This window comes from Hyaena hyaena, unplaced genomic scaffold, assembly GCF_003009895.1.
Source record: "Hyaena hyaena isolate Hyena2069 unplaced genomic scaffold, ASM300989v1 scaffold_256, whole genome shotgun sequence".
Taxonomy (NCBI): Eukaryota; Metazoa; Chordata; class Mammalia; order Carnivora; family Hyaenidae; genus Hyaena; species Hyaena hyaena.
In genome coordinates this window covers 603,680-626,556 of record NW_024080885.1, presented here as the reverse complement: position 1 = coordinate 626,556, position 22,877 = coordinate 603,680, and the positions used below count along the sequence as shown (strand labels likewise).

Sequence of the window (22,877 nt, the reverse complement as noted above, 5' to 3'; positions counted from 1 at the left end):
CTCTAGTAATTTCCTAAGTGATGATAAGAGCACTAGGAGCATCTTTTGTTATAAAATTTGGTTTTGTCCCCAGTTCCTGAAATAGCTCCATAGCAATAAAGGTGAAAGGAGTGTCTTTTGTTATTCATAGGAGGCCCTTTTAAACCACACTTGAATTTAAGTTAATAAAGAGGCTTTTGGAAAGCCCTTGAGGGTAGGGACTGGTTGCCAGGGAAACCCAACTTCATGATTCCAAGTAGGAACTTTAAGCCCCACTCTAGAGAGGAAAGGGGCTGAAGATGGAGTTCAATCACCAGTGGGCAATAACTTGATCAATCATGCCTATGTGATGAAACTTCCATTAAAGAAAAAAGGAGGGGAGATCCCTAACCTGGGAGAGGTTTGGTGAATTTATGGGTTGCTGAGCACATCCAGGTGCTGGGAGAGTGGTGTAACTGGATAGGACATGAAGGCTCTGTGCCCCTTCCCCCATACCTTGCCCTATGCATCTCTTCCATATTGCTGGGCCTAAATTGTGTCCTTTGATAATAAATTGGTGTTTAAAAAAAAAAGTCAACTGAGTAAATGTAAAGATCTAATTGACTTTATGCAATAATTTATGAATCAGGGAGCATCCCATCTAGCAAATAGAAATGAGCTCCAAGGAGTTGTACAAAAATGGAATTTTTGTGCTCACTTCAGCAGCACATAAACTAAAATTGGAATGATATAGAGAAGATTAGCATGGCCCCTGCATAAGGATGACACGCGAATTTATGAAGCATTCCATATTTTTCTCTTAAATATGGAGAACAAACAGAGAGTTACTGGAGGAGTTGTGGGAGGGGGAGTGGGCTAAATGGGTAAGCGGCATTAAGGAATCTACTGCTGAAATCATTGTTGCACCATATGCTAACTAACTTGGAAGTAAATTTAAAAAATAAATTTTTAAAAAATTGAAGGCTATTGTAGGCAAGAGGAGGATGGGATAAGGAACCTAAAAGAGAGCATTTTTCCAGGAAGGTTAGCTTGTCATGAGTGAAGTCCCTGGGGTCTTGGCCAGATTACCTCACCAGCGCTGACCAGGAAGTTCCAAAGGGAGAAACTCCAGTTAGGTTGGGTATTAAGTCTTGACGGGATTTTAACAAAAGTGACTCCATTTTAGACCTTGTGTTTCTTTTTAACACCAGTAATATAGCAAACTCTTTTCCCTGGGTTCTGTGAGCCATTCTAGCAAATTATTGAACCAGAGGATGGGATCATGAGAACCTCCAATTTATAACCAATCGGCAGAAGCACGGGTGACAACCTGGAGTTGATTTTCTCCTGTTAATTTGTCACATCAATCAGAACCCCTCACTTTTCCTCCCTAGTGCCCAGGAGTCTACTATATTGGGCTTTGCAAGGACAGAACACTTTCCACAATGTGGGACTGAACCCATCACTGCTTGAGCAATATTGTCCAATAGAATGTTCTGTGATAATACAGATGTCTCTGTACTGTTGGGTATGGCAGCCACCAGACACATGTGGCTACTGAGCACTCAGATGTAACCAGTTGTAACTAAGAAACTTTTTCATTTTTATTAATTTAAATCTGTTAAGAAGAAAACTACAGTCCCAGGGGTGCCTGGCTGGCTCAGTCAGAAGAGCGTGTGACTCTTAATCTCGGGGTCATGAGTTCAAGACCCAGGCTGGGTGCAGAGATTATGTGAAAAAACAAAATCTAAAAAAAGAAAAAACCAGAGCCCCAAACTGGCTTCACTTACACCACATTCACAAACCCAAGCTTTAACACCTAATCTAATTGCAGTTTCATCGTTCCCCAGAAATGTAGTCTTAACAGGTTAGTCAAGAATTTTTCCATCAGTGCCAGTGAGTCTAACACATGGGCCCTCTCCCTGCCCCAAAGGAAGATAAGACCCCTTGCTTTCCCCTACTATGGAAAAGTGGCCTGAACAATCTTTTTCTTTTGCTAATAGCTTTCTTGCCCACCCTCTTTTTACAAAAGCTTTCAATTTCATAAAAATTCTGCTGTTACCCTCTATTTGCTAGATGAGACACTGCCTGATTTATGAATTATTTGTTTTTAGTGAGAATAGGGAAAAGGGACAGAGAGAGAGACAGAAAGAGAGAGAATCCTACAACCCTTGGATCATGATATGAGCCAAAATCAAGAGTTGGATGTTTGGGGCACCTGGGTGGCTCAGTCACTTAAGCGTCCAACTTCAGTTCAGGTCATGATCTTACAGTTCCTGAGTTCAAACCCCATGTCCAGCTCTGTGCTGACCACTCAGTTCCTGGAGCCTGCTTCAGATTCTGTGTGTGTGTGTGTTTCTCTCTCTCTCTGCTCCTTCCCCCAGTTTTGCTCTGCCTCTCTGTGTCTCTCAAAAATAAATAGACGTTAAAAAAAAAAACTACAGGGTACCTGGGTGGCTCAGTCGGTCAAGCGTCTGACTTTGGTTCAGGTCATGATCTCATGGTTCATGGATTTGAGCCCCTCAATGGGCTCTGTGCTGACAGCTAGCTCATAGCCTGGAGCCTGTCTTTGGATTCTGTGTCTCCTTCTCTCTCTGACCCTCCCCTGCTCATGCTGTCTCTCTCTCTCTCTCTCTCTCTCTCTCTCTCTCTCTCTCTCAGAAATAGATAAAAACACTTAAAAATAAATACATACATACACAAATACATAAATAGATAGATAGATAGATAGATAGATAGATAGATAGATAGATAGAGTTGGATACTCAACAGACTGAACCACACATGCGTCCCTGGTAAATTGTTTAATCAAGGCAATTAGAAGGGGTGCCTGGGTGGCTTAGTCAGTTAAGCGTCCGACTTCAGCTCAGGTCATGATCTCACGGTTCGTGGGTTTGAGCCCTGTGTCAGGCTGTGTGCTGACAGCTAGCTCAGAGCCTGGAGCCTACTTCCGATTCTGTATCTCCATCTCTCTCTGACCATCCCCTGCTCACACTGTCTCTCTCTCTTTCAGAAATAAATAAAACATAAAAAATTAAAAAAAAAATAAAATAAAGGCAATTAGATCTGCAAAATTTACTTGGTTAAATTTTGTTTTCTAACAAACCTAAGTAGCCACATGTAATGAGTGGCTATCATACTGGAACAACTTTACAGCTCTTCAACTCAGTTCCTATGTTTAATCTAAGGGTCATACCTTGTTCATAGTTCATTCAAAACACAGTCACACCCATTTGAAACCAAAGAATGTTCTGTCCCTGCCAGACCTAATCTATCAGGTTATCAGCTCCACCTATTCCTGGAATATTTAATGTGATTTATAGGCATAGGAAAGAGGGTTTGTCAAAATTAGTTTCCATCCATAAAGACCATATTAAAACTTTAATCATGCAGGATCACCTGGGTGGCTCAGTCGGTTAAGTGTCCAACTTCAGCTCAGGTCATGATGTTGGGGTTCATGAGTTCAAGCCCTGTGTCAGGCTCTGTGCGGACAGCTCAGCCTGGAGACTGCTTCGGATTCTGTGTCTCCCTCTCTCTCTGCCCCTCCCCTGCTCATACTCTCTCTCTCTCAAAAATAAATAAAACATTTAAAAAACTATTTTAATTTTAATTATACATAAAATCACACATGATGGCAGTAGTAAGTTATTTTGTACTTGCACGTAATGTGTCTTGTCTTGAAGATAAGGAGAAAATTTCTCTCCAGAGGCCTGCCTAGAGTAGTCACTGAGAGTCTTCTCCAGTCTGCAATTCTAGCAGATCCAGCCCAGTCCTAAATTATCCCAGCTCTGGGGATGCCTTAAGGGAATCTATTGACTTTGGTTATAAAAGGCATCTTCCATTTACATGTTTCCTGCTTCCAGGCAACCATGCATAAAGATGGTTTGGTGGGGCGCCTGGGTGGCCGAGTGAGATGTGCATCTGACTTGATTTTGGCTCAGGTCCATGATTTACAGTTCATGGGATGGGGCCCCAAGTCAGGTCCTGTGCTTGGATTCTCTCTCCCTCTCTATTTGCCTCTCTCCCCTGTGTGCCCACATGTGTGCTCTCTAAAACAAACAAACATTAAAAAAAAAAAAAAAAAAGCTGGTTTGGCACACAGAAACAAAATACACTGCCTCCTGAGATGAGGTCTAGAGAGATACAATATCCGTTCCAGTGAGGTCATCCTTGCCTCAAAAAACTGCTATATCTTAACAGGTTTTCAGAAAAGGGAGAGATTTTGTTGCTCTATCTTGAAATGATGTAGCCCAGAGTTTCCTACAGGATACAATTTAGAATACAGCTCCCAAAGCCCTTGACACTTAGCATGTTAGTTTATAGGTAATTGTTTACATAGCTGCCTCCCAGCGGGACTTTTTATCCATTTATTCATCCAGTCATTACTGAGTATCTACTCTGAGGCACACCCAGTTATAAGTGATGACAGCAAAGCAGAGAACCAAACAGACAAAGCCCCCCATGAACTTTCAATTCTAGTGGAGGGAAACTGATAATAAATTAGTAAACAAAAAGGCACAATAATTTCACATGGTGATAAGTATTACGAAGACAATAAAATACAATAATGTAAATAATTGTAAATAAAAATAGAGTGATTAGAGGTCTCTTTTAGACCCTGTGGTCAGGAGAGGCCTCAGAAAAGGAGAAGTTTGAGTTGAGCTAGGAATATAAGGTCGAATATTCTCCAGCCCCACAAAGGGACAAACAGCCCGGGGGGAGGCAGATAGGAAGTCTATGTTTACTACTATTGCAGGCTATTTCCTTTTGTTAACAGTATTCTTAGAGCCTAAACTAATGCTTGGCTTTGAAGAGGTATATAATAATAAAAATAATAATAGTAATAAATTTTAGCATAAATGTACTAAATGTTTATTGAAATTATTTTAGTTAGTCCTCATAGGACACAAGGCAGGGGAAGAAAATTAAGAGACACAAGTAACTTATCCAAGAGCATTCAGTGAATATGTAGCAAAACCAAGATTACCCTTAACCGAGACTTCTGACCCCAGAAACTATACTTCTAATTAACCAATGAGTCTCCGTGAACTCCAGCATCTAAAGGACTTCCTTCAAATGCGGTTTTTAGCATCAAGCCAAACCAACTAAATTAGAATCTCAGAGGTTAGGGATTAGAAACCTGAATTTGTAACAAGCCCTGCAGATGATTTTTATGGACACTGTAGTTTAGAACCACTGTGCCAAGGCTGAAAGAATGAATGAGACAACTCCTCCACTCTGTATTGCTTTGCCCCACATCTGACAAAGCAATGCCTAGATCCCTAAACTCTATACATACACGCCCATTCTCTTAAACTTTGAGCACTTATAATGATAATCAGATCAGTTTAACACTGTCTAACAAGAAAGAAATCTCAGAACCTAAGACCCGCAAAAGGGCTAGTGAAAAACACCTTGATAAACCCCCTCCCCACCAGCATTCTCCCACCCACCCTCCACCACCCTTCAGTTTGGTTTTAACCTAACCAAGAGGATGACCTGAACCCCAACAACTCTTGCAACATTAGGGCTTGTTTACCAGTCAGGTAAGTTCTGGAACCAGCCTCAAGATTTGGCTCTTCTGCTGAGCAAGCCTGAAGTAAACTCAGGACCTATGAGATAAGGCAACCACCCGCCCACCTGCCCCCCAGACCCCATACCGGATTCCAACAACCTAAAACACACCCAGCCTTATAGGTTAGTTCCTGAGGGTAGGGGAGGCAGGGGGTCCTCAAACTGAGGGACACCTGGCATTGGGCACATCTTTCCTGGGAATTAGGTTGGGAAATTGCCAGAGCACAGGAAGGCATCTTGGCACATGCCGCTAAGGTTTAGGGTTGCTAGATAAAATACAGGATGCCCAGTTATGCCCCAAACATTGCATGGGATGTACTTATTACAAACAAAGCATTCATTGTTTATCTGAAGTTCAACTTTGGGCACCCTGTTTTTTTATTTGCAAAACCTGGCAAGGTACTTGAGGTACAGACTCCTGGGCGCTGTGTAGAAACATTCAACCAACAGTAGTGCCTCCACAAGCATCTTAAGCATCACCTTACAAGAAACACCAGGAGGAGCGGAGAGGGAGCTCTACGGGGACATCCAAAGGGTTGGTGGGAGCGCGCAGGGGTAGTTCTGTCACTTTTTAACTAGGACCTCATGGAGGGCTGATGGAGGTCCTGTGAGACCCCTTATTGTTTCAGTACTACTCATCTCCCTGTCCCTCATGTGTGAGCAGGATTACGGTCCTATTCCGTGAGCCCCCAGAGGCCCCTGTACTGGCAAGCAGGACCCGGCTCGGCCTCCAGCCGGGTAGAGTCGGCCAGGGGCGTTCCGGGCACCCGCGCCTCCGCCCCGCGGCCCTGGCCACGCCCCACTTTGTTATCCGACCCTTTTCTGGGTCAGCTGGTGCTGGCGTCAGGCGGAGGGATGGGCTGGCTCGGCTCGACCCGGCAGGGCTTGTTTACTATGGCTGATGATCTGGAGCAACAGTGAGTTAATCCTGGGTCTTTCTCTTGCTCTCTCTCTCTCTGGGCCATGATCCCGGGACTGTCGGTGACTGAGGAACAGTTGTAGACACCTTCCCGCCTTTCCTTTTCCAGGTCGGCTTCATGGGAGGGGGTGGGGGGTGCGTTTGCTTGCTTTGGTTTTGCTTAGAAGCGGCGGCAGCAGAGCTCGGGGAGCGATGGTGTAGATAAGCTTGCCGGCAGCCAGGGAACTCTGCTTTCCACCCTTGGTCTTCGCATTCGCTCCTCGCTCCTCTGGTCGCCGTACAGCGAGGTTAGACTTAGTGGTGACGGCGCAGATCCCCCCACGCAGCTCTTGGGATGCGGGAGCGGGAGTAGCAGCCCGGTCTGCTCGTCTGGACTTGCCTTCAGGATGGTGGTTGGGGTGTTGGAAGGGGCTCTGTTACCGGCAGGGAAAGGACTCGTGAAGAAAAGAGAGGGTGCCCGTGCTGGGATTGTATGGAGTAATGGGCTCGCAAGTTTCTTTAGTCTCCCTACTGAGACACTTAGCCGATTGCCATCCTAGTTAATAACGTTTTTTAATCATCACGAGATCCCTAATGCTGTGGTTTCAGAATTACAGTTTTGGGGATTTGTTGACACTGTCTCAAGGGCATCAGGTTTGGGATGCCACCTGTAGGTGGTGTGACTAGCAGTTCGCACTCTGACAGAAGCAGGGAAAAGTTGCTTCCAGAAGAATGACTCAGCTCCCAGCCAAGCCTTGGTTTCACCAGAACAGGCCTTTCCTGGATCCTGTGTTCCTGCTTCTCAGAGCTGGAACTTTATGACCATAATATCTTCCTGGGCTTGAAGGAACTGCTCAGGAAGAGTGTTGCTTTCTAAAGATGACTTTTCCAAAATGAAATTTACAATGACTTAGGGAAAAACAGATCAGAGCTGGTAGAGATGCAGGTAATTCAGCTCCTTTTTACAGATGAAGAAGCCAGCACCCACAGAGGTCCAGAACAGGCTTCTGACCCAACACAGAACCCCTTTTGCTTCACCCCCAGCCCCCAGCAGGATAAAAGCTCTCTAGAGGGAAGAGACCACTCTGGACAGGATAAATTCAAGCCTAAGTGACTTCTCTGCCCTTTGCCTCAATTTCTCACTCCAGCCCTCACCTCCCCAATAGTATTTAGCAGATACAGTGTGGCAAATACTACTTCCAGTGTTTTAGAACATCTCTGGTGAAGAAGAGAGGCAAAGTAAAATTTCTCCCTGAAGAATATCTGCTGAGCAGTCCATCGTGCTGTTCCATTGGACAGTGTTTCTCCTGAGCACTGCTTTGGGCAGATACACTGCAATGTGGGGTCCACATATCATGGTCTGACATGTCACAGTGTCTAATGTGGAGAGAAAGTTTGTCTCTTAAGACTGGCAAAATTCTGCTGTCTTGGTGCCCACAGTAAAGAATTCCAGTAGAGTATTAAAAGGATTGAGAGTCTCCATAGAAATGAGTTGATTGAGACTGACAATTCTCATCTGGCTTAAGTCATTGATACACCACTCTTAACTGCACCCTCAGTATTTCTTGCATGCCTCTGGCAGTCCTTGAAGAGTTTAATGTAGGCAGCTTATGATTTAGCTGGGGGAAAAGAACATTTACTGGGAATTTAACTTATGCTAGCCATTATTCTATGTGCATAAATGCACTTAATCTTTATGAGATCCTTATGAAGTAGATACTATTATTCCCTGTCTCTTAAAGATGACAAAACTGACAGAGAAAGGCCAAATAATGTGCCCCAAATCACACTGCTGGTAAGTGGCAGTGCCAGAATTAGAACTCTGGCCTTCTGGTTTTAGATCACATTTCTTTTTAGAAAACAGAGACCATGTGAAGATGTAGTTATATATGGTGAGTTTGAAAAACTGAGGCGGGGGGTGGGGGGGGGCTCCTGGCTGGCTCAGTTGTAAGAGCATACAGCTCTTGATCTCAGGGTCACGAATTCGAGCCCCACATTGGAGATTACTTAAAAATAAATAAATAGAGGGGCGCCTGGGTGGCTCAGTCTGTTAAGTGTCTGACTTCGGCTCGGATCATGATCTCATGGTTCGTGGCTTCGAGCCCTGCATCATGCTCTGTGCTGACAGCTAGCTCATAGCCTGGAGCCTATTTCAGATTCTGTGTCTCCCTCTTGCTCAGAAGTAAGTAAAACATTAAACAATTTTTAAATAAAAAATCGATAGATAAAATTTAAATCTAATTCTCCTCTAAAAAGGAAAAAAAGAAAAGCTGAGGTACCTGTCCAGAGGAAGGATACAGAGAAATCTGGATCTGAGATCTGGGTTGTAGCTCTGCTTATTCTAACTAGCAGTATGACCTCTTCGGGCATCACTTTCCTCATCTGTAAAATAAGAGGCTGGACTAGATGGTTCCTAAGGAGCCATCCTAATCTAAACAGCAGTGCTTCAAGTGGTATATCAGGATGTCCCGTGTGCGGCCAAGAGGGATAAGTAATGGTTGCCCTCATTCCCCCACACAATACCCCTGCCTGAGTATGGCGATGTTCAATGACCCTTCCTGTATCTCGTGATGTCCACCTTGTAATTCCCTTCATTCAGGCACAGTTCAAGAGACATATCATACACAGTAGAAAAGGAGTCGTAAACTCATTCATTGAGCGTCCCATTTGTCCCAGGTACCTTATGAAGGTCTTCCCAAGACTTAACATATCTAGATCCTCCCAAGACTGGTTATTTATCAAGCCAAAGTCATTCTGCTTGTAAATGGTAATAGTGTGATGGCAGAACCAGACAGGGTTTTGTGGGGTTTTTTTCCCCTCCAAAACTGGTGCTTTCAATCTCTACCTTGCAATGACTTCAATTTCCTTGGGCATAAAGGAGCCGGCAGGATGGGATTATCTTTATTTTACCGCATTCAATTGGAGTTGAGGACACATGTGAGCTTTGGAGACATTTTATAATCTGGAAAGCAAGGCCACAGGCAACCTGGCAGCACAATCACAGCAGGACTTGAACCCAGGCCTCCTGCCTCCTTCTCCGTACCTGTCCTATCTCATTGTTCCAAGCTGGACTGATTGGCTGCATGAGAGCCCAACTGGGCACTGACCCTGCTCTGTTCCTTCAGGGGCTTAGAAGAGGGCATGCACAAACCCCAAGGTCCTGCCAGGAGGGCGGGTGGCTTGGGAATTTCTTCCACCCTAAAAGAACATCCAGTCCCAGGGATGGCAAAAGATAAAGATAACTGAAACGTTTAGTTAATAGTTAGCATTTTTTTCTTTTGTGACCTACTGGAACATTTTGATAACCAATAACAAAAGGGAGTTATAAAGCTCAAATGAGATAACAAATGTGAAAGGGCTCTGCAAACTGTAAAGTATTATACACACAGCGTCCCTGAGTATCTGTTGAAACAAAGGGTGTGTTGTTAACAGCCATTTGCTGGAGAAGAGTAACAGTCTATCAGGCAGCAGGGGAATTGCTGACCGCCACAGCCACAGCGGCAGGTCTCCTGAGCCTGGGAAACGCCCTGGTAACTCTTGTTAACTGTCAGTGAGGCTGAGAGCGTCAGTGTTGCCAATGATTGTCACCTTGTCTCCTTGTCTCAGGCCTCAAGGCTGGCTGAGTAGCTGGCTGCCTGCTTGGCGTCCCACGTCGATGTCTCACCTGAAGAATGTGGAAGCCAGGATCCTCCAGTGTGAGTAGAAGGGATTGCTTACCCCACCTCAAGGAGGCCCAAGGAGCATACGGGATCTCCCCAGAGCCTGGTAGATGGAACCCCCAGATTCCTGATTAATTAACAGTGCTTGGGGTGGAAGTAAGAGGTGTCAGAGGTTTGAAGGGAGAGATTTGCACCGAGGACACCATATTGTGTGATAGTCATTTCTTGACATCTCCCTTCCTGTCCATCCTGCTGGTTCCTGACACATCTCACAACTTCACTTCAAATCCAGTACCAACTGTCAAAACACAACTTCGATCTGCCTGGCTTACACACACACACACACACACACACACACACACACACCCCTACATATTCTCTCCTTTCTTCCTTCCTTCTCCCCCCCCCTCCCAATTCTTCCCTTCTTCCTTCTCTCCCTCTCTCTTCTTCTAAACATACATGCACTTCTCAGATTTACCACTTTCCTACCTAAGGACCAGCAGCAATCCTCTATTCTCTAATACTGCTCTCTTTGTATTCTATCCAGTTGGGCCCACCACTTACCCGGTTACTACAGTAGTTTGGGATTCCCACAGACCAACTCTCATGGGCAGCATTATGTTGGGGCAGGGCATCCCCTGATTGGCAGCACCACAAGCTCAAACAAGACCCTTGGGTCACATCTGCCTGGTTTCCCTTCTGATCTTCTCTGCCCTGCACTCACTGCCCTGGCCACGGGTGTCCTCTCTTCCCATGGGCCTGAGTACGAACAGCTGCAGAGCAGTCACAGCTCTCAAGCCTCTACCAAAGATCCAGACTCTTCTCCCCAAGCAGCTCTGTCATAGAGCAAGAACTGTCCACTGTCCATCTGTCTATCTCTAAGAGGAATAAGCCTGTGGGTCATTGCATACCCATCACCCTCTCCACCTGGCTCAATGCCAGTCAGAATCTACCCTTCCCAACACCCCCAGTGAGGATCCTTCTGTCCATCTGTTGAGCCCCAAGCACACACAGGTACAAGAGCAATGGATGTAGGGGCTCTGTACCGCCAGTGGTGTCACTGCCACTCTGGGCCCAAGGGGAGCCAGACACATGATCTAGAGGAATAAGATGGCCCCTCTAATTAGCTAGAGACGAGATGGTCTACAAACTGTGCTTGGAGTTGATCTCTTATGGCATATGGGTCAGAAGGTTGTGAAAAGAAAGAGGTGAAGCAGGTCAGGAGGAGGTTGGCAATGGAGAGAGAAAGCCGAATAATGGTAGTCCAGGCAAAGTGATGGTGCTGTCAGAAAACAGTCTTACTGTTCTGCCCTGGATTCCCCTCTCCCCAGGCCTCCAGAACAAGTTCCTGGCCCGATATGTGTCCCTCCCAAACCAGAACAAGATCTGGACGGTAACCGTGAGTCCTGAGCTGAGGGAACGTACACCCCTGGTGATGGTGCACGGCTTCGGGGGTGGCGTGGGCCTCTGGATCCTCAACATGGATTCTCTGAGTGCCCGCCGCACACTGCACACCTTTGATCTGCTTGGCTTTGGGCGAAGCTCGAGGCCAACGTTCCCAAGGGACCCAGAGGGGGCTGAGGATGAGTTTGTGACATCAATAGAGACGTGGAGGGAGACCATGGGCATCCCCAGTATGATCCTCCTGGGGCACAGTTTGGGAGGATTCCTGGCCACCTCTTACTCTATCAAGTACCCTGAAAGGTAAGGAAGAGCCACCTGTCTTGCTCATGACCTAATTCCCTGTCCCACTGGGAACCTTACAGTGTTAGTTTCCAGTGGGTCTCTTCTTCTGGGGCAATTTAAGGGCTATGGTACCTCCGAGCACATGCAACTTGTCTTTTCCTTTTTCCTCCCTTAGAGTTAAACACCTCATCCTGGTAGACCCATGGGGCTTTCCTCTCCGGCCGACTGACCCCAGTGAGATCCGTGCACCCCCAACCTGGTTCAAGGCTGTGGCATCTGTCCTAGGGCGTTCCAATCCACTGGCTGTTCTACGAGTAGCTGGGCCGTGGGGTAAGTAGCCTGCAGAGAAAGAAACTATGTCCTCAAACCAAGGCTGTCCCATTCTAGAAGCCCCATCGCATCCAGACTGCTACCATCCCCACTTTGTTCCTGAGAAGTGGGGATAGACCTGGCTTTGTTATTTGAAGTTCTTAATCTAAACTAGATCTCTGCGTTTTCAGAAGGTTCTTTTTTTCCTTCATCTGCATGCAAAAAACCTTCCTGTGTGGGGGACAGATAGAGCAGAACTGTCACTGTGTGCCTTGGCTAGACCCCCAGAGAGAGGGAAGGAGGCCATGAAGTGACTCTTCCTCCGCTGAGTTCTTATGCTACATGTGTGAGAATGTGGCAACCTGTTGGTGATTCGGTATGGTAACCACCACTGGATCCCATCTCTGCAGCTCACCCAACACCTATGGGAGGGAGATGTCAGAACCAGAGCCTCCAGCATGACCCACAGTGTCAGGCAAGCCCCTCCAAACCATGGCCTACTCCAGTTAGGTATCACATCTTCCCCACTCAGAAGCTGTCAGCAAGCTCTGTGGGGGAGGGGAGGAAAGGAAGTCCCGGGAAGCCAGCCAGAGTAAGTAAAATTAGTAGGTCTCGGCCTTCTGACCTCACCCTGCCAGCACCCTTCCTTTCAGGGGGACTTTCTAATCTGATGAAGTGACAAGCAGATTCCCTCCATAGAAAAGATTATGGACCCCCTATCTTGCAATGACTGCTTATGTACACATAGTAATGATCACTAACCAATGATTACTAATGTTGATCGCTAATGGCTAAATAAGAGTGTCTCTCTAGGCCCTTCAAGAGAAACAGAATGACTCTGGATCAAAGAGCAAAATGAGCGTGTGAGTAGAAGGTAGGAGTTTAGGAAGAAAGGAAGGATATCAAGAGGCACGGGTGCCAAAGAAGAGTAAATGATCAGATAGCTGACCCTCCTAGAGTTCCCAGTGCTCTGGACTCCAGCAGACCCTCTGCAGCCTTTTTCCAAGGAGAAATCCTGCTCTCACCACCCTTCCCTATCCTGGACTTGCATCTGGCCAGGTTCATGCATGGACCTCCGAGCCACTATGGTTGGGCAGTTGGCTGGCAGCCATGGGGGAGGACCAGGGCCCAGAGGATCCTGGCTGTGCCTCCTTCTTAGCACCTTGATTCTCAGATGCAGAGAGAAGACCAGGAGAGCGAGAGATTGGATGTTGACCATTAGGCCCAATTTTTAGTCTGTTTTGGGTGCTGCTTGTGTGTGTGCTATAAAAGAAGGAGAAGGGACAGATTGCTCTAAAACGCAGCCCACGTCTGACCTGCCAGAGTTAAGTTTACCTCTCCACTCATATTCTATTACAGACCTGAACATGAGAAGCCTCTTGGCAGGTGGTTTCATCTGCTACCTTCAGAATATTAAAAGGCCCTAATGGTCTCAGGGTGCCTGGCTGGCTCAGTCAGTAGAGCATAGGACTCTTGATCTCAGGGTTGTGAGTTTGAGCCCCTTATTGGGTGCAGAGATTACTTAAAAAAAAAAAAAAAGAAGAAGGCCCTAAGGGTCTCAGGGGGAAAGAACTTAGGTCAGAATGTGAGAGAAAATCATCTCAGCCATGGACTCTTATGGGGCTTGAGATCCTTAAAGGAAAAGAGCTTGGAACTTCTTGAACTGAAAATAAGCTGGTTCCTTAGTGACACTGAACTGTCTACCTTCTTTGGTAACCAACTGACTCTCGTTTGTAGTCATCTAGAGCTCCCCGACAGCTCACATGCTCTGTCTGCCACTATCGAGTTAAATGTACAAAGCAAACAAACCCCTAGAGAAGTAACATTCGGGAAAGCACTCCGCATCCCACCCCCACCACCCCAAACTGGCCACTCCCATGTTTTTCTCTCCCCTCCAGGGCCTGGCTTGGTACAGCGATTCCGGCCAGACTTCAAGCGCAAGTTTGCAGACTTCTTTGAAGATGATACTATATCTGAGTATATCTACCATTGCAATGCACAAAATCCCAGGTAAGGGCGGCTCCCAGAGCCAGCTCAGAGTGGGCGGGTTTGGGGATGAAACTCCAGCTGCTAGAAAAACTCCGGAACTGCCCCAGGATCCTTCTCTGGTACACTGCGTCTTGCACAAAGCTCTCATTCAGTTAGGGGAACACAGGCACTAGCAGGCTCAATTCTTTCCAGAGACCTTTGCAGGGATGGGCACAAAGGGGTGGAGAAGATAATAGATTGATTAAATGTGCTGCCCATCTCTAGAGGAAGACTTACTCTTCCATGGAGATAGGCAGTTAGCTTGACGGGCAAGAGTCTGGAAAACATTTCAGAAGATTTTTTTTTTATAAAAAGTGTTATGAATATATGGTATTTTTTAAAAGGCAGGAAAAAAAAAGAAAGAAAAAAAGTCTTGTCCCTCCCAGCCTGTTGTTCTCAAAGTTCCTTGCTATTTCCAGTCTGCGATATTATGTGACATTGCTTCAGAGAACTCCTTTGCACATCTTCCTTTGCATGCACCTGACTAGATCTATACATTCCTTCAGGTAGCATTGCTGATGGAAAAGTATGCATCTTCAAACTTAATTATGTGCACCGTGAAATGCTTATTGTTGGGACAGGAACTCCTTCCATACCTTTGGGACATTTTGGGGTGTCCCCAGGACCTTGGGAGGTTCTTATCTCTGACTGCTCACACAGCAGGCCCCACAAACCTGCTGATCTGCAGTCTTGGCACCTGAGCACCAGGGCAGCGTCCAGGAGGTTATCTCCCTCCCAGGCAGTGCTCTGTGAGTAGCTGATACAGGAGGATCTCGAGGTGGCACCGCCTCTGTGGAGGCCTCAGCCAGCTTGCTGTGGGGCATCTGGGGGAAGTCAAGGTCACCGGAGCAGCAGCACTGCCCCGCCTCATTCCAGGCCTGTCCAGGTCACCCATCGTGAGCCCAAAGCTGTGAAGATGGTGGGGGGTTGCATTCCAGCAGTACTGTCTGCACATTAGCCTCACACCCAGCCGGCTTTGGGGCAGCGTGGGAACTGTCTAGCCAGCATTCCGCATGAGCTCAGCTAATTGAAGGGCCCGCTGAAGCAGCAGTATTGAAACTCAGCTCAGCAGTCAAATCAGGTAGCCCCCTGCTTCCTGCTCTCGACCCCTCTGTCAGCCCCTGCTGGGCTAAGTGCCAGTCTCCTACCCCAGCTCCCTCCTCAGAACTTTCCCCAGTCCCAGACCTAGTTGTGTGCAATGAATGGCCTCCCAATCTATGCCTCAGAATATATAATCATGCAGCTCCTTCGTGTCCTGGGGAAAACAGAGATGACATCAGTGTTAGTTAGCTTTCTCCCCCCAACACTGTCACTCAATTAAAAAAATTTTTTTTAATGTTTATTTGTAAGAGAGAGAGAGACAGACAGAGTATGAGCAGGGGAGGGACAGAGAGAAAGGGAGACACAGAATCTGAAGCAGGCGCCAGGCTCTGAGCTATCAGCACAGAGCCCAATGCAGGGCTCGAACTCCACCATCACTCAATTTTATAACCACCTGAGTGTTTCTGAGTTGTAACCCTGACACGCCCACAGTACTCTTACCAGCCCCTTGGAAAACCTGACATTTGACCAGGGAGAAATGGGGGGGGGGGGGCCTACCTACTGTGCTTCACTTAACCTGAGGGGCCCTGTATATATGTCATTTTCCTCAGTGAAGATTAAGAGAGGATATAATTCCCCAATTTGTAGGTAAAAACATTAAAATGCATTCTGGTTTCGTGACCTGCTAAGAAAATATAGTAAGAATTTGAACTCCTGTCTCTCTGACTCCAGAGTCCATAGTTTTCCACCCTGCTGCTAGGTCTGAAGGAAGCACTCTGTCTTTGGAGGCCCATGCAGAACTCAGGCCCGCCTTCAGCCCCGGGCTGCGAAGCTGACAAGGAGCCAGGGACCTAATACCTGAATAGGCTGGGCCTGGCTGCCTGCCTTCTCCCAAAGCGCCCCGCCTGCTGCCTCCAGCAAAAAATGCAGAGCAGCCCAGAAAGGCAGCTTCCTCCCCAGCCTTGCAGACCCCTTATGCTCCTTCTCAGTCAGCTCTGTGCCTGAGGAAATGGCCAGGGAGTGAAGGAGATTAGATGGGCCTTGCTTCTCACGGAGTATGACTCCTCCTGGGTCCTCACAAGACTGGTAACAAAAGAGTCCTGTCAGGAAACCCAGGGCTATAATATTTGCTCTCCACAGCCCCCCTTTTGCATGAGGCCTTTGCCCCTCTCCTTCACCCCCAGCAAGCTAAGCCCCTAGTCCGTTCTCTTCCCGCTCCAGCACCCTTTCATTATTCTTGGGAAATTTGACATTAAGTAATCATGTGATTAGCCCTTTAATGCCTACCTCCCCAAAGTGTGGGATAATTGTGAGCTCCTGCAGGGCCGGACCACATGGGTCTGACTCCTGTGTCCCCACACTCAGCCCAGGGCATGACATGTCAACGTTTGTTGAGTAAACGTTAACCGTTGTATCTTTGGGCAATTCCCAGTGACCGAGGTTTTCACACGCGTGTTCCTTCCTAACTGTCTTCTGTGCCAGGAGGCCCCCATGGATCCAGGCCTACCTCCTAATCTTACCAGGATTTAATGTGCCCAATGCTGGGTCCTGAGAGGAACACACACATGACAAGGATACTGCCCCAGCCTCTGAAGAGGCCCACATGCTGACGCTTCATGCCGCAGGGTTTATTCTGTAACTGCCCCATCGTGTTTTGTTCCTTCAGTGGTGAGACGGCATTCAAAGCCATGATGGAGTCCTTTGGCTGGGCACGGCGCCCCATGTTGGAGCGAATTCACTTGATTCGAAAAGATGTGCCCATCACCATGATCTATGGGGCCAACACCTGGATAGATACCAGCACAGGAAAAAAAGTAAAGATGCAGCGGCCGGATTCCTATGTCCGAGACATGGTATGTTGGCCAGCCATGGAACAGGATTGAGGTAGAAATGTTGTGCATTGAATGCCAGCACACAGCGATGAACTCTGGGCACAGATGAGCCTCGGGATGGGGAAGGGTGATCAGAATCAGGGGGAAAAAGGAATAGACAGAAGGAGATGGTGCAGTGTGTTTGGAAGGGTTGAGCCTGTGATACCATTATCAGGGATTTTTCATTCCTGCTTAGCGGTTCAGCAAAATGACAAGTTCTTGTTCAGTAACCAGACACAGACAGCATGACGCCACTCCAGACCCTCTGTCCCACTTAAAACCAGAGCCATGAACAGTAGAGCAAGTAGCAGAGGCTGCCATGAAGCCTTCCCACCACATTCTTGCCTTCCCTTTTTCTGACCCCTCTCCACCCTCATTTGTTAATCAGTGTGCTTAATTAGGCTGGGTTCCATGTATGCACCCTGGCTTATCAGACCTGTGGCTGAAATGAGCAGATATGCGGTGGGGCTGGCATTGAAGGAGGTACAGTGAGTAACCAGAGGAGAAAAAAAATGGGATCTTGGGATTCATTGACCCCCCCCACGGGAAAGTGCCCAGACTCTAGGAGAAAGGTGGACCTTTCTGATAAGTGCTCATAGGTGATGGGCAAGCAGGTATAAGGGAAAAAGAGATGGTGTGAGACAGCTTTCCAGTGCCCTGGATAAAGGGCCTTTCTGCCTCTGGCGGGCTCTTCCTCTCTCCACAGGAGATCGAGGGTGCATCGCACCACGTCTATGCGGACCAGCCACACATCTTCAATGCTGTGGTGGAAGAGATCTGTGACTCTGTTGACTGAACTGCTGTCCATAGAGGAAGAGGAGAAAGCCAGAGAGTCGCTCTTGCCTCCCTGTCCGCTTACTCGCCCCTGTGTCCTTTCCTCACCAACTAACATGTGCCAGCCAGGCAGTCTTGGGCTGTCCCCAGCACAGGACCACAATGAAAAAAGCACACTCCTGAGCCCACACTGAGGGTTGGAGACAGAAGCCACACGAGGCCTTGAGCTCCCCTCCCCGGGGAAGAACATAAAGGGTTGCATAGTGCCACCCATTCTCTCCATGCCAAGTGTCCCCCAGATGGTGGTTGTGAAGGGATCGCATGAGCCACGCTCCCTCCCTGAGCCAAAGGGAAGGCGGCCTCATCCCCTGGGCGAAGGAGAGGCTCCCAGCAGCCTTTCCCAGCTCTGGAGTGTTTATGGGGGTAGGTTCCAAGCAAAAGTATCTTCCTCCATCACCCCCTAGCCTCCATTCCATGCCTGTTTTGTTCAGTCTGGTTGGGAGCTAACTAACTACTAACTTCTCAACTACCAAGAATAGGTCCCAGAGCTCCCTTGAACTGCCGAGTGCCCCCCGCCCCCGGGACCTAAGAAGTCCTATTCAAAGCCCTCATTAGTGGATGAGGAGCAGGCTAGGGCAGGACATGGCTGGCCCATGGTGGTAGAGCTCTGCTCCAGGAGAGCTAAGGCCAGAGCCCAGGTCTGCTGACACCCAGGACTCATTGCAGACTCTATTTTGCTTAAGTCTAAGGCAGGCATGAGTGCTGTGAGTCTGGTCCTGGTCATTGGCCCATCCCTGTCCCACATTCCAGCCCCATTGTGCAGGGGTGCCACTGGCCTGCCCTTTGTCTCAGCCCCAGCTGCCTAAGCTGGGGACACTCCAGCGCTTCCTTTCCTTGCCCCCTCATCCTCCCCATTGGGAGGCCTCTTGGCCTCCCTCTGTGCCTTGGGCCCTGAAGCCCTACCTGTAGTATAGCGCAAAGGTGGCCCCTGGTTTAGAGATAGGGAAAGGCCCTTCAACCCCAGGGCTGTATCTGGCCCTAGTCCGCCTAGTATCCCCGGGGCTTTTCTACTGTCCCTGGGGCAGAGGCCCACTGTGAGCCCCTGACCACAGTCCAGTGGGGAGCCTCCAGCCAGCAGTTTCCTGTCCTTGTCAGCCACAGGATGGTTCTCACTGCCTGGCCCTCCATCCCCGCCATCTGTCCCCACAGTCACCCGCCCATGCCGCCCCTGCCCTACCTGTCAGCTGTCTCCCAGGGGCTGGTTCCGGGTGCTGCTCTGAGGTTCTGGGCAGCGGGCTGGGCCTGGCCCCGGAACCAGGGCGGCTCCTGTCTGCTCCTTCTATTTTGTAAAGCCAACCCCTTCACCAGAATAGTATTAACTCCTGGTGCTTTGTACTACTGGTCCGGCTGCCTTGGGCTCCTTTTCTATATTAATAAAGAAATAAGTAAAAAATGGTGGCAGTGATGTTTGATATTGTTCTGGTAGGAGTGCTAGGGTGGTGCCTGAGGCAGAGAAGGGGGCCTGAGAAGTACCTGCTTACATGCCACCCGTCTCCTGTTTAATGTATTGTTCACCCAGGTCAGCATGGACCGCGTCAGCCAAACCCCTCAGAGGATGGATGAGGAGTGTGGACGGGCCAAGCCCCAAGTCACAGGAGGAGAACTGGGTGCTTCCCCACTGCCCATTAAATAGCCCTGTCTTTGGGATGCCTGGGTGGCTCAGTCAGTTGAGCACCTAACTCTTGATTTCAGCTCAGGTCAGGATCCCAGGGGTCATGGGTTGAGCCCCACATCATGCTCTGCACTGAGCATGGATCCTGCTTAGGAATCCCTCTCTCCCTCAGCCTTTCTCCCTCCCCTGACCCCACTAATTAAAAACAAAATAGCCCTGTCTTCCAAAGTTCACCCCTGTACTTGGACTGTTCCTACCTCCTACTCATCCTCCAAATCTCAGCTCAAATATTCCTTATGCAGGGAAATTTCCCCCTGATCCCCCAGTGTAGACCTGGACTCCCTTTTCTCTGTCTCATAGTGTACCCAACTGCCTCTCTGTAAGACTCATGAACTTGTCACTTGTTTACTGTCTGCCTTTTCATCCTACACCAGAAGCTACTTAAGGACAAGGAGCACATCTGGCACCTAGTTCATGTTCAATAAATGTTAGTTCTGAATGAGCCCAGAGAAGTGAGGTATGCCCAGTGCTCAAAAATGGGCTCAAATCACTACCAATCATGCCTGCTGTGGGCTGGTGGACTCCAGCCAGGCTCTGAATTCCTCAGCTCCAAACAGCAAAGAATCCTACACTTGTCATGAGAAATGAATGAATGATAAATAAATGAACAGAATTCCTGGGTATAATTACAAAGCTCTGATCCATCCCAGAACGCTGTATCTTTGTGACTGAGGACTGTGATGGCCAGTTGCTGCTCTGTGGAGGAGGGGTGGGTGTTTGGAGCTTACTGTATGCCAGGCACTAGGGTTACATGGTGAAGAACCATGGTCCCTGTTTTCAGGGCACATCATGCTGTACTCAGAGAGACACAATTAAATTATTATGTAAATCAATACAAAATTGCCACTGAAAAGGGCCACCCTTGAGAGGTTGGGAAGGCCTCCCTGCAGGGGGGAGGGCCAGTGCTGAGTCTGAAGGAAGGGCAGTATAGGGGGAAGGAGCGTCTGTGGAGACAGCAAAGGCCTGTTAGCAGGGATGATGCTTGAGGTGAGGCTGGGGTGGTAAGTAGGCATCCAGAAGAATGTCGAGTTCATCTGAAAAGCGGTAGAAAGAAAGAACTGGAGTAGGGGTCATCGTGGAGAGGGGACTGTGATAGAATCTGATTTGTGACTTGAACCAGCCACCCTGGCTGCTCTGTGGAGTACAGATTGGAGAGGGCGTGTCCCTGCCTGGGAACCTGAGACTACTGCAGTGGTCCAGGCCAGAACTGCTGGTGGCTTGGACCTGGCCAGCGGCTAGTGGACACATGGAAGGAGGAAGCTGCAAGAAGTGCTTAGGAGACAAAATCAAAGGGACTTGATGTCAACACTGAGTGATGCTACCACCCCCTTGGAGAACTGAGACAGTGAGGCATTAGTCACCAAACCTCACATAGCAACACAATCCACAGTATTTTTTTTTTAAGTTTATTTATTTTAAGAGAGAGAGCAAGCAGGAGAGGGGCAAAGAGAGAGGGGGGAGAGAGAATCCCAAGCAGGCTCTGCACTGTCACTGTAGAGCCCGATGCAGGGCTCGAACTCACCCACCAAAAGATCATGACCTGATGAAGAGTCAGATGCCCAACCTGACTGAGCCACCCAGGCGCCCCTGCAGTATTTTTTTTAGTACAGATTTCTGGACTGTCTCTGCCAGAGTTTGGTTCAGTCTAAGCACGACATCTGCATTTAAACACATTACCTTGGCGATGATGATACCTCCTATCTGTAGACATTTATCTAAGGGAATCTGTGTCTCTGACACTTGACCCAGAAGGTCCTATGTGGAGAAGTACGGCCTATGGCCCTGGGTGTCATCTGCTTGTTCCAGACCACTTCTCTTTGGGAACCTGCATAACATGCTGATCTGATTTTCTCAAACCTAACACAATGCAGACACATTCCTCAGTACCACATGTAAGAAGAGTCAGAGGAAGGTCACCCAGAGTGCCCTGTTTATACTCCCAGGCCCACACACATGGATTCATGCAGGCACACGTGTCTGTGTGTGCATGTGTGCTAGAAAAGTCTTTTTGTCCTTATCCTACTAAATATCATTCTTCAATAGGATAAAGATAAAAGACAATCCTAACCTGACACTTTCCTGGGAATCATGCATTCTTAGACAGATTGCCAAGGAAGATTCATTGATGCCAACAGATGTATGAAGACCTCCCCTTAATTCAGGAAGATAAGACTCATTTTCTTAGTTGGTAACTCTATAAGGGGGTAGGAGGAGCCCACCACAGACTTGGCCTTGCTAATGATTAAGTTCCTTCCTCCAGTGTATTCTGAAGCCAGGGGAAGACTTTGTCGAAATCTGGCAACACTGTATATTAATTGATCCATATGAGAATAAATTATACAAGCAAAAGACACCTGGGACATGCTAGTTACTAAAAAGGACTCTGAAGGACTTGTGGCTGCAGGCGATATTTTCATCTTCTCAACTTGAGAGGTGACTTTGGAAAAGAAAGAGCACAAAGCCGAACACCTGACAACCAATGTAGCGTCAGAGATCCGGATTGGGGGACGATTTGTGACTTATGACAGAAGATTTATGGGCCTCCGATAAATGTCAAGGTAACTAACACAAAAACCGGGCATCGTGTACTTCCTAAAATTGTTGGGGAAAGGGAAAGTTTTCCAAATAGAACTGCAAACCATATATTATAGCTGCGGTTTCCTACATGGGTCTGTGGACTGGAGCTGGCCCATGACAGAGGATTTCAGGTCTATAATGAAAGAACATTTTTTTCAATATTTTTAAATTCTGAAATTATGTCCTTTCTAACCTTTTCAGGATTAAATTATTGTTCTCCTGTGAAAAGATGATGATATTCTAAGATTGTGTGGGGGTAGGAGGAAATGTCATTTCCTGTTGCCCAACACATTAATTTGGGAGATTTTTTCCCCCTGAAATTTTAATTAACTTTAGTAAAACCCTAAAGTCTGGGAAATGCTATATTATAGAAGACCAGACTGGGAAAGGAACTTGAATTTTATCACAAGAAGATAAATAGATTATATGGCGCTCATGACTGGTGGCTGACCCTGGAAAGATAACACTGCTCAGGGGAAGTAGGTCTAATTACAGTTTTCAACAGTGAGTGTATATGTCAAAAAGGAAATCACAAACCTTCTGAAAAGAAGCATTTGGATGCGGATAAAAGAAGAAATGAACAGGAAATAGAACCTGGTGGGAGTTCAGCATAGATGTTAAAATAAACAGAGGACATGGGTGATGCTTTTTTAAGTCAGACTGTAAGTGATCACAGGCAGGATATGGCTGTGCCTGTACATCAGCTCCTTCTGCTGGAAGCAAAGCACCTAGTAACTTTTTGCCCTACTAACAATTTCACTTGCTACAAT

The 22,877-nt window shown here is 47.6% G+C and overlaps 1 protein-coding gene and 1 non-coding gene across 3 annotated transcripts; both read left to right on the top strand.

Moving 5' to 3' along the window:
• The first annotated feature begins 668 nt into the window (after window positions 1–668).
• On the top strand, window positions 669–775 carry LOC120240520. The gene has a single exon (XR_005530647.1). It is a non-coding gene; the product is annotated as a U6 spliceosomal RNA (small nuclear RNA).
• A 5,609-nt stretch (window positions 776–6,384) lies between these two features.
• ABHD4 (abhydrolase domain containing 4, N-acyl phospholipase B) lies at window positions 6,385–19,251 on the top strand. 2 transcript variants are annotated; one of them, XM_039245208.1, is made up of 7 exons: window positions 6,385–6,449; window positions 10,037–10,125; window positions 11,421–11,793; window positions 11,951–12,105; window positions 13,983–14,094; window positions 16,820–17,006; window positions 17,731–19,251. In XM_039245208.1, the coding sequence occupies exons 1-7, from the start codon at window positions 6,388–6,390 to the stop codon at window positions 17,818–17,820; spliced, it is 1,068 nt and encodes a 355-aa protein (XP_039101139.1). In that variant the 5' UTR covers window positions 6,385–6,387; the 3' UTR covers window positions 17,821–19,251. The 2 variants fall into 2 exon arrangements, with proteins under 2 accessions (XP_039101139.1, XP_039101140.1); XM_039245209.1 differs by lacking the exon at window positions 6,385–6,449 and adding an exon at window positions 6,483–6,560.
• The last annotated feature ends 3,626 nt before the right edge of the window (window positions 19,252–22,877 follow it).

What these genes read in the sequence shown, in the direction of transcription:
- ABHD4 (XM_039245208.1), top strand. Translation starts at nt 6,388, where the DNA reads ATGGGCTGGCTCGGCTCGACCCGGCAGGGCTTGTTTACTATGGCTGAT. An exon ending in ACGAGTAGCTGGGCCGTGGG is followed by an intron (nt 12,106 to 13,982) that starts GTAAGTAGCCTG and finishes TCTCCCCTCCAG; the next exon opens with GGCCTGGCTTGGTACAGCGA. An exon ending in ATTCCTATGTCCGAGACATG is followed by an intron (nt 17,007 to 17,730) that starts GTATGTTGGCCA and finishes CTCTCTCCACAG; the next exon opens with GAGATCGAGGGTGCATCGCA.